This window comes from Solanum pennellii, chromosome 8, assembly GCF_001406875.1.
Source record: "Solanum pennellii chromosome 8, SPENNV200".
NCBI lineage: Eukaryota > Viridiplantae > Streptophyta > Magnoliopsida > Solanales > Solanaceae > Solanum > Solanum pennellii.
In genome coordinates, this window is record NC_028644.1 from 65,376,850 (window position 1) to 65,389,038 (window position 12,189).

Consider the following 12,189-nt stretch of genomic DNA (forward strand, 5'->3'; position numbering starts at 1 on the left):
ATATGTTTAATTAGCTAATTGAAGCATTATTATTAGCCATAAGCAAGAAGAATATGGACAAAAAATTCTCTCTCTTTTGCTTTGCTTTCTACCTAAACGGGACATTTTCCTAAGAGAAAATTACTTGTCCTTGTATACTTATCTCCTAAGGTCCGTATTTCAAAACGGATCGAATAAAGAGTCCACATGTCAACGTTCAGAACGCACAAATATCAATATACACTAGAGGCGTACATTGCCTACCACAATCAAGAAAATAATGTTTATATCAAAAGTATAAACTTTGGCCATAGTCTATTAATGAATCGGCTCATCACCGTTCCACATCCGATCGGAGCGTGAGAGAGAGTATGAGTCACGCGTGGCATAAGAGAGTAAAAGAAGTAGGGAGGGTAGGTGGGAGAGGACCCCCGAGTTTTAAGGGCTCAAGAAATGGTATTTGACCCAAAATTAAAAGCCTCGTGCCAGATAGCTAGGGGATCCCACGTGCATCCTTTAATTGGTTATAAAAGGATAAATATATCATTCATTTTGTGATTTAAAAGAAATATATTCTTCATTAAAATTTTAATGCGTGTATATAATTTTGTCGTCTAGTAAATAGTGTGTTTAAGTTGAAATCAATAATCTAATTCAATGGTTATATCTATTAATTTGTATGGTATTGTATCATAGTATATAATGATATAATATTATATTATTTTGATAAATACAATATTTTGATATATTATATATAATATAATTAGAATAATAAACTTACTAAAAAAAAGTTGAGTACAAAATATAACAAAATGAGAAAAATAAATAAGATAATGAAACGATTACATCAAATCAGATGTTATCTACAATGAGAGTCTTTTGTTGATACTTAACGATGAATTCAATAATACAATATTATTAAATCTAAATAATAATCAAATAAATAATAATTTAAACCAATAATATAATACAACAATTAACAACCATCGAAACAAGTTTTAAGTGAAACTTTTTGTACGAGATCAATTCAAATTAGTCGAGCCTAAGAATTCAAATTCAAACTTGTTTATCTTTTTGTATCCCTTAGCTTCCATTTGTTTTGTTATCTTTATAATTCGATGTTTCGAACCCATATCTTTTAATGTTTGAGGTGAAAAGTGCTTATCATTTGAGTAATAAAAAAAGTTCATCTTAATTACTATTTGAGTCTAATAATATTTGTTTCAATCCACAATTTTTTTCAAAAATTTTAAATTGTTAACTATTACGAATTATAATATGTTTAAAACTTTCGGAGGGAGTAATTTTCCAAAAAATTAAAAATTATATAATTAAATGCACAAAAAACTTAATTAATTTTATTATGATATTCTAAACTTAGTCATATAAATTAAATGGAGGAAATAGTATTTTATGTACTTATTTTTATTGATGTAAATTTTTTCATAAAATATCACCTTTTTTTTTTTTTTTGCTTTCTATTATTATGATGGGAAATGTGGCTTTGTCCTTTGGAAAATCGAAGGGAAAAGTTAGTAAGTGTAGAGAAGATGAAGGATAAAGACAAAGTGATAGTAGTAGGAGAAAAGATAAGACAAAAGTAGATGAGTTTTTTTTCAATTTTCGATTTGACATTTTGGATTCTCTGTCCCAAATCTTCAAGTAAAAATAGTATTAAAAAGCATATAGTACGTGAGTTTTACTTTTTAGTTTTTATATCGAAGGAAAAGATTATTCTCATTAAACGATTTAAAAAGAATAAATCAAAGCAATTTAACAAAATTGAAACAATGCCCATTTCATAATTAAGAAAAGAATGTATCGGATTCTACTAGTCCATTCACAATTAAAAAAGAAATTACTGACCGTTTTGACAATTATATTCTTATTTATTATCTTCAATTATTTATAATGTTAAATTCTTTTCAATAAAGATTTCTTCTATTTATGTGTACTTTTTATTTAAGTTTTCTATCTAATTAATCAATATTTATTATTTGTATGAATAATATTAAAAAAAATGAAAAAATGAAGAAAAAAATCAATATATATCTTGATCACTTGGCCTTCACAAGGAAGAAAACAATTGTCTGACTTATGTTTGAGAAATCTTTTTGACTTAATCCATTTTTAAAATTAAACAGAGAAAATAATTTATTTTAAAAAGAAGATTGACAAATGCAATAGCTAGGTTTAGATTATTCAAAAATAACTATCTTAATTATAATACAAAAACTTAGTCAAATGTAAGATGAAGCTTGTATATTGGAAGTTAGGAATGTTATTATATTAATTCATTTACTAATCTAATCATCACCAAATATGTAGAAGAAAAATAATTTAACTTGATATTTCAGAAAAATTCACAATATCTGACAGTCTTTTTTGTCTTTCGAATGAACATTCTATAATGAGCAGAGGTAAGATTTGGGCAACAATTCACAAACCAAGAGTAGATGAACTTGTTTGTCAATAATTCTAACTTTTCCTTCTATGTATATACATAGACAATCTATTTTTTGTTTGTATAACTCTATTAAGGTCTTAGGAGTGTGTCAAAGCATGGAATATTTGGACATGTTTGACTTCAATTAATAGAAAAACATGAGTGAGTAAAAGAAGTACTCATTATACAGACAACAAACATTTCATGTATTGTTTTAAGTAGTAATTGACAAAGGATTCAATAGTAGGGCAATATCCAATGAATCAGAAAACTTCATGAATTTTAATTTCTTTACGTAACAATAATGGTCAACACTCTTATTGAAACGTTTCAATACTTTATCTATCTATTTATATCTACACCCGAAATTAAAAAATATAAATATCAGTTTCTATCATACATGAAACCTAAGTTTGCCTCCTATTATGACAGACAACCTTTTTTTAGTACCATAATGGGTTCATATGGCTAGTTGTTCACATTCAACTTTAGACCTAGTTAAGTCTTAAACAAACAAAAAAAACATAATTCAGTCCACTTACGAGTTAAGACTCCTAACTTTGCAATGTGCTTACAGGTTGTTCTTTTCCCTTTTCTAAAATTATTTTTGGTGAGATCATGTCTATTGAAACGTGTGATCATCTTATTTAGAGTTCTATTTGAATATGATTTATTTAAAATTATATTAATTTTAAAATTAAAATTTTGTTTGAACACATAATTTCTTTTATATATATAGAAATTTCATAATTTATAAAAATTATTAAAAAGAATATCTTCAAATCTTATATAATACTGTCAAATAAGCAATTCATAATTCATAAATATGATGTATATCGAAATTTAGGACCATTACTTACTCTCCAACCATATTTCAATGTGTCACGGTTTGAGTTTAAAATCTATAACATTTTTATATATATAAGAAAATCTATTAGTTTTTATATATATATATATATATATATATATATATATTAGAAATTAAAGGGTGTGAGAAATTGTTCCTTTGGACATATAATAAAATTGAAATGATACCGAAAAAATTAACATGACCCCTATAAGAGGATGACATGTAGTGTATGAGAAACTTCATAAACTACAGCATTATTCTACTTCTAAGTGTCAAAATCAAGACCATATAGAAGTTGAACCATAGAAAACTAATATTGGGTAAATAAATCTATCATTAATTTTAAAATTTAATTAAGTGGTAGCTATTTTAGGCCAACTTATTAATCCCAAAAAAAAAAAAATAGGACAAAGATTACATATCTTTGCGTAAGATAAATATGTTATTCACCTTATCACTCCAATTTCTGAAACGTTATCGTTATGTAATTATTTAATCAACTAAACAATTAATGGAAAATACTATTATAATTAAAGAAGAACATTAAAGAAAAGAACTCATGATTACAAGAATCAAATAATAATATTGAATTTAGGAATTAAGAAATAGTTAGTATTCCGTCTGAAGAATATTTTTTACGTTTATCTATATTTTTTTTTAATAACATATATCAATTAAATATTAAGTTGAATACCTTTAATTTTTTTAATTTAATTTGTTATAACTTGTAACAGTATTCCTTTAAAAATATATTATCCACTTTTGCACGAATTACACAAAAGTCCAAAGACAAAGAGTGTGTGTTCGTTGAAGAAAAAAGTATCGAGTTGAATTTTTTTTATATTTTTAGGAGAACCAAACAAGGCATAAGATTAGGGTTAAACGTTTGGTGATTAAAATTTTGACTGATTAATTAATTTAATTAAAAGCGAAATTAAGAAAGATGGCCGGCCAGGGTGTTGGGATAAGGACAAAAGTAGGACCCACCAGCCGCTGCACCATCTCCCACTTGCCATTAAAAATTAATTTAGACAAATTATTATTTTAATTAATTAATTAATTAATAATAATAATGGGTCCCACTGATTTCACGTTTTCTGTCAGCTTTGCATTTAAATCTGGTCAACTTTGTTCTCCTTAACCATGATTAACTTCATGTTAAACCCTAACCACACATATGCTAATTAATAATTACTTCAGGTTTCATTTATAATAAATGCATAATACTCTCTCCGTCTAATTTTATTAGTTATATTTTTATTTTTAAAAATTAATTTTATTAATTTTTAAAATTAAATTAGATTATATTAATTAGATATTTTAAAAAAATTTAGATATTCAAAAATTATATAAAAAATATTATTAAGTACAAATTTTTACATATTAATATAATAAAAAAATATATCATAAATTGTTAATTAATTTTTTATAATTTACTTTCAAAGAAAAAAATCATGACGATTCAAAATAAACCGTACTTAAATTGAACGAGTACATTGGCATTTCAACTTTAACACAACTTGCTTTAAATATCCAAATCATAGGCTTCCTAAAAAGCAATTTCGTGTCCATTTTTATTCGTTTATAATAAACACTACTCTCTCGTTTAAAATTAAATTATAATAATTTTGATTAATAATTTAAGATGTATATGTTTATCATATTGATATGTAAAAATATATTTTATAGTATTATTTGTATAATTTTTGTATATTTAATTTTTTTAAAAAATATTAAATTAACGTAATTTAATTTATTTTTAAGAATTAATTAAATTAATTTTGGAAAAGCATAACATAACAAATAAAAATAGACAGAGAGAGTATAACAATAATTTTACTATATCTTTAATTGAATATAACAGATTAACCGTTTTGAAAATGTAATGAGAAATAATTATAGCTAATAATAAAATTAAATTAAGAATTAAATGATAAATCATTCCTTAAATTTTCAAAGAGAGAAATGAAAATAAAGATCTATTTTTATTGAAAATGTAATGAGAAATAATTATAGCTAATAATAAAATTAAATTAAGAATTAAATGATAAATCATTCCTTAAATTTTCAAAGAGAGAAGTGAAAATAAAGATCTATTTTTAATAGAGACAAAAGCTCATTAAACTCGTAACTTTATTATTTAAAGCTGATATATCCTTTATTACGAATATAATAAATAATAATATTTGATTTAATGAAAAAAAAATGCACAAATTAATTCAAACACTCTCATTATAAAAATTTTTTTCCTAATATTCACATCTAGAAAAACTTCATGAATTCTCAACCAAAAAAGAAAAAAAAACAGAACAAGTATCAACAGAGAAAGGAAGAAATAATAACACGATTTCTAACGTTTTTTGGAAAAATAAGAATCAACTAATTAAGAATAAGATAGTACGATAGATATATGTTTACTTACATTACACGACTATGCTTTGGTCTTCTTTCACACATTATATTTTAACCACTTCCATAATCTTTCCACATTTTGTCTTCTAAGTCTGTTTCGAGTATCATATTATTTTATTATTGTTATTATTTATTTATTTTGATATTTTTATAATGCTTTCTAAAATTATTTGTTATATCATTTTTTACAAAAAAAACTTTTATATGCTCACTTTCATACAAGTTTGATATATCCTATATAAATTGAGTTTTTTTTAAAATAGTCATTCTGTTTTACGAGATAGAAATAAAATTTGTTTATAGTTTATTCTTTTCACATTTTAAATGTAAAATTACCATGAATATAACTATTATTAAGATTGTTTAAGAGAAGATGTAATGACTTCGCACAAAGTCGTTGTTATTACAAGGATCCACTTGTCCTCGAACGTAATTCATTGTCAAAATTTTGTCTCTATTTTCAAATGCGCTTAGATGCAAGTTTAATTTACCAACTACCCAAGATGACATGCTTTATTCATAATCAGAGATCTCGAGTTTGAGATTTAATTATAAAGAAAATCAACTTAAAAATTTCATAGATTTTGTTATGCATAATTTAAATATAGTTAAGGCTCTAATACAGACCGCAAACCCAATAATTTACCAACTACTAATAAGAAGAAAAAAATTACCAACTAATTATGTTTCTTCGTCAAACCCAAGAAATATATATTACTCTCAATCAACTTTCACAAGACACTTTCTTTTAATCTATGAAAAAATGAACGATATTTTTATGTAGAAATTTTTAATTTTTTTAAAACTATATTTTTCTATAGATAATTCTTAATTTTTTCATATTTGATTAATTGAAACATAAAAAATATATATATTGTAAAAAAAATTCCATAGAAGTATAGAAATTGACTTTCTCAATAAGTAAGAAAAAACCGATAACATTTTATAGGAATATTATCATTTTTCTAATGGAAAAATCCTTTTGATTCGTAGAAAATTTAGCCAAAAATTTGATAAGAACAGTAAAATAATATATTTCACAATATGTTATTTTTACTTTTTAAATTTCTTTTTTTTAGCTTTAATATATTTTAATTAAAATGAAAAAAAAATCAATAAAAAATTACTATTAAATTTTTTGAATTTTTAATCAAATTTTCTGCTCATCTAATATTACGCTAAATGACATAATTTTCAACAACAGGAATATCTCGACATGTTTTATCCATAAATCCCAAAAGTTTATAGAAAAGAGTCTATCTAAATATCATTTCTACTTTACAAGGTAAAGGAAGGTTACACACGTATGCCTGTCTCAATTTTCGTGGTATTTTTTATTTTTAAAAATTTTTGTTTGAATAATATTTTAATGTAAAATTTTTAATTTTTTAAAATAATATTTACATATTTATAAATTATGTAAAAAAATAGTATAAGTTAAAATAATTAGAAATTTAAAATGATTGAAAGATATATAAAAAATTTACGATAAAAAAATTTATTGATATCTCAACATTCAAAAAAATCACATAATTACTTCGGATGTGAAAATATCATCTTTTTAAACTCCAATTATATAACTACACTGAATATGTTATTGTTACCACGGTAATTTGGAACTCAGGTAGTAGTAATACTTTTTTGTTGATTAAACATATAATTTTTAAGCACCATCATTTTTTTATGTATATATATAAAACTTTTTAGAGGTGAGAGAAAGAAAGAGTGCATTTGTTCAACAAGCCTTTAATTTGTCTTCCTCTCTTCCTTCTTTCTCTTATTATTATCACTCAACCAAATCCTCCCACCACCTCTTTTCTTTTCTCAAATCTAGGGTTCCTCTCTTCTCCTCTTTCAAATATTCATTTTTTTTACTCTTATTTTTTTTTAAAAATAAAATCTCCCCCACACACCAACATATTTTAATTTCTAGCCTTACATATTTTTTTTATAAAAAAAAATAAAAAAATTTCCTGCTGTTGTATACTCTTTTAATTATTTTTTTTCTTTTTGTTGGTCATTATGGCTGGTCTAGATTTAAGTAGTGCATCTCGTTACGTTCATCAACTTCATCACCCTGAATTCAATCTCCAAATTCAATCCGAACACGATGAAAATACAAAAAACAATCCATTTTCAAATGACCATCACGACAACAATCCGTTTGATCTAGTTGGTGGAAATTCATCTGGACCGGGCGACCTAGTTGGTCGTAGACCAAGGGGTCGCCCTCCAGGGTCCAAAAATAAACCGAAGCCACCGGTTATTATCACTAGGGAAAGTGCGAATACGTTACGAGCTCACATACTTGAAATTGGTAATGGATGTGATGTATTTGAATGTATATCATCGTATGCTAGACGAAGACAACGTGGGATCTGTATATTAAGTGGAAGTGGAATTGTTACTAATGTAAGTATAAGACAACCAGCAAATAGTGGTAATAATAATAGTAATAATAGTTCTTCATCGGTTGTTACATTAAATGGGAGATTTGAGATTTTATCACTAAGTGGTTCATTTTTACCACCACCAGCACCACCAGGGGCAACAAGTTTGACTATTTTTTTAGGTGGTGGACAAGGACAAGTTGTTGGAGGAAGTGTGGTAGGTGAGTTGATGGCTGCTGGACCAGTTATTGTAATAGCTTCATCTTTTACTAATGTTGCTTATGAAAGATTGCCTTTAGAGGAAGATGGTAATACACAAGGTTCTGATGGTGGTGATGGTCGTGGTGGTGATGGGGTTATTAATAATAATAATAATAACCCTTTTCCCGACCCGTCTAATCCTGGGCTTCCCTTTTTTAATCTACCGTTAAATATGCCTAACTGTTTAAATCCTGGATCTGCTTCTGTTGATGGTTGGGTGGGGAATCCAGGTCTTCGCCCACCTTTTGGAGTTTAGTGCAGACACAGAATTCGAGCTTGTTCATATTGATCAATCAAGAATGGAACCTAATTTGGATCAATGAAGAAATATGGGGATTCTTGAATCAAAAAAGGTCAGCTAAATTAGTGTACCATCTTTGTTCTAGAGATTTTGAGTTTTTTTGTTTTTTTTTGTCTTGTATGTTATTTTGGGGTCATGTAACTCTATGAATTCTGAAATTGGTCATCTTAATTAATGTTCTTTATGGAAACTTTCTATAAAGAAATATGGTTTGGGAAATCAATATTTTGATCCATCTTTGTTTAATTCTCTAGGGAAAAAAACGGCGTAGTTGTTATAATAATTATATTTATATGCCTTTGTTTTCTTAATTATATTAGTAATTTAGTGGTATATTTTTATTTTAATTAGTTGATTTGTCTTCACTATCTATATGATTGAACATTATTGCTATTATTAAAAAATAATACATATGCTAATAAAAGATTAAATTAAAAAAGGAATGCCATATATATATATATGTGCTGAGATTCTTCTTGTTGGATGAAAGGTGTTCTGGGAATTTTATTACACTAGAAGTAATAACATGTCTTTTTTTTTAAATATTTTTTTAAACATGTCTTGCATTAATGTTTGAGCTGAATATCTTGATGTACTAATTAATTTTTGGGAATTTGATCCCACTGGTCATTACTGAAAACAATGTTACTCTCCTCAGTACTTATAATCTTTTTAAGAATTAGCATTTTGAATTGAAACTGTAAGAGAGTGACATATATATTTACAGTACAGTGTACATGTCTTTCAAATGTAACACTCAAAAGAAATTATTTTTAAAAGGAAAAATTTAAGACCTCTTTGTTAAATCTTGGTGTTTTTCAAGTTGATCACATAATGAAGTACGAAGTAGTTAATAACAATCTTAATTGTCCCATTTCTGGAATGTGTTCTTGATATAGTTTGTTCTAACATGTTATATAAGTTGCAAACTTGAGTGTATCGATGTTTTGATTAACAGTAGAATTTATATGAAGTGGTTAAAGGCTAGTGGTTATGGTTCAATACGAGAATATAATGTTTTTTTTTTATTGAAACGAAAAAATACAAACATTGGGAGGTCTTTTTTTGATGTCTTCTACACAGGCCACAAAAATTAAACCGTCATCTTGTAAAATGACGATATAATTCACATTGAAAAAACTATAGATCGATCTCATAACACATGCCTATGTTCTAATGCCTCATTTGAAGGCCATTGAAACAGGTGAACATGTGACTCGAGATTGATGGTTAAGACCCAAAGGGTCAGAAATATGGGTGAAGCCTTTTCCAAATGCCAGTCCAACACAAACATAAAGTCATGACAATGTAATTTTCATTTTATTTGTCCTTAATTCTGCTTCAAAATCTTTGATTTCTGACATATATATATATATATGTAGTGAGATGAGGCAATATGTGTCAACAAATAATTTTGAACTACAAGGTCACACTTTGAATTAAAATCTCTGATGATTGATGCACTTTAGCTTCTACTTGTCTATCTTATCATGGTACCCAAATGTCAGAAAAATCTCAATTTTTCTTTATAATAAGTCATTATCATACATCAACTAAGAAATACTAGACATATTGTTAATCATGATATTCTACTTGTACAATTTCCCATTCTATGATATCAAAGAGTAGTCACACAAGGTCGAGCAGTCTGGTGAGCACGTAATCTTGCGTCTATCTTGTGAAGGTAAAAAAAGAAAAACTTATTATGATATAGCCTTGTTTTGGTAAAAGAAAACAGTCCAATCCAAAAATTGTGGCTTGATTTCATCAAAAATCCATTCTAAATCGTATGTTTCATTTCAAATTTTGAATCTGCCTCTATGAAATACGTTATCCAAACTGTATAGTTCACTTCACCATAACCATTAGACTGGCATATGCTCATTCTATATATTCCTTCCATTTACTATAATAATCACTATTTATTAAAACGAATGATTATATTATAACTAAAAAAAATCTATTTCCTGCTAAAGAAAGATCTACGAATTCTACTTTACTTTATTCTCTCTATTTGAAATTGTACGTATCATACGAATACAAGTGAAAGAAATTGATTTAAAGGAAAATGGCCAGATCCTTAATGCACTTAATTAATTAAATAAATTCCCTAAACATCAGAGGTAAGATTCCTTAAAGCAAAATATACTTTTTATTTTAAAATAACTTCTTTAGTGCTTATAATGTTCAGATTGTTGGTGGGATCATTGTTTTTAGAAAATTGAAAAGTCCATGTTATTTTATGAGGCAGATAATTGCAGAGAAAGTTATGGCTGCTTTATTTTAAGCTTTGATTAAGTTTAGATTTTATAATTTATTTTTTCAAATGAAATATACATAAGTCTAAATGTACTATGTCTACGCGTGCATAATATAACTTAATTAGGTTTCATAACTATAATTTGTTAATTACAATCCATAGCTACATATTAGAGAGAGGAGAGAGGCGAGTGAGAGAAGACGGAGAGAGGCAAATTGTATTTGTATATCTGTCGAATTGTCTATGTATATCTGTCAAATATATTGTATATCTTATAACTGATATACGTATGCATTTGTATATCGGACGAGCGAGTTCGGAAGAGGGAGGAGAGAGGCGAGAGAGATTGGGAGATGGAGGAGAGAGGCGAGCGAGAGAGAGGGTAGAGAGTGGAGAGAGGCAAATTATATTTGTATATCTATCATATTGTATATGCATATGTATAATTTGAATTCATATACGTATAAGAGAGAATAGTGGCGAGATAGAGAAGAGGGGAAAGAGGCACACATAATTATAGCTAAAAAGTGGTTGTGAGTAGTAATTAAATCAAACTATAATTATGTTAACTAACTAACTAATGTATATTTGATTATCCGCGTAATTTCCCAGCATACTAATTAGGATAAATGACAAAAATCTTACATTTAAGTTCTCTTATTACCATTATCCCCTATTAGTTTTACAAATCCCCAAAATCCCTCATTTTATTAATGTATCAGCGCATCAAATTAATGTATCTCGCACATCAAATAATGTATCTGGCGCATTAGATTAATGTATCTCGCGCATCAGATTAATATATCATGTATAAAATGTACATCAGCTTAGTGTATCATGTATAAAATGTAATGTATCTTACTTAACGATTAATGTATCTCGCGTATCATATTAATGTATCAACAGTTATATTATTGTATTATTTGAGCAATTTTTATAATTATAAACTTATAAGGGACAAACAGTAATTTTGCCTTAAAAGTATGTGATTTCTATCCTTTCCCTACTAATTAACAAAAGTAGCCCAATCAAATTATAGTTTGGATCATTATAAGAAATGGGCTTGACTATTGTGGATTCAAATAGGGATCAGTACATAAGTAGTCCAAGCTGCTGCTTACACCGGCTGGCCCATATATTCGTTTGACAAATTATAACAAAAAAAATATTGTTAAAATTACTCGAATTATCCTTAAAATGAGTTGGTCTTTAACCTTCGATCATTATACTTATGCCGCTCGATTTGGCTGAAATAGACTAAGCTAATAAATGATGAGAGGATCAATAATC

The 12,189-nt window shown here is 26.7% G+C and overlaps 1 protein-coding gene and 1 non-coding gene across 2 annotated transcripts; both read left to right on the forward strand.

Annotated features, from left to right (window-relative positions):
- Positions 1–3,425: 3,425 nt before the first annotated feature.
- LOC114078497 lies at positions 3,426–3,526 on the forward strand. The gene has a single exon (XR_003580178.1). It is a non-coding gene; the product is annotated as a U6 spliceosomal RNA (small nuclear RNA).
- A 3,913-nt stretch (positions 3,527–7,439) lies between these two features.
- Positions 7,440–8,858, forward strand: LOC107028033 (AT-hook motif nuclear-localized protein 23). Its single transcript, XM_015229085.2, has one exon. It carries the CDS (start codon positions 7,710–7,712, stop codon positions 8,592–8,594), a length of 885 nt encoding a protein of 294 aa, XP_015084571.1. The 5' UTR covers positions 7,440–7,709; the 3' UTR covers positions 8,595–8,858.
- Positions 8,859–12,189: the final 3,331 nt, after the last annotated feature.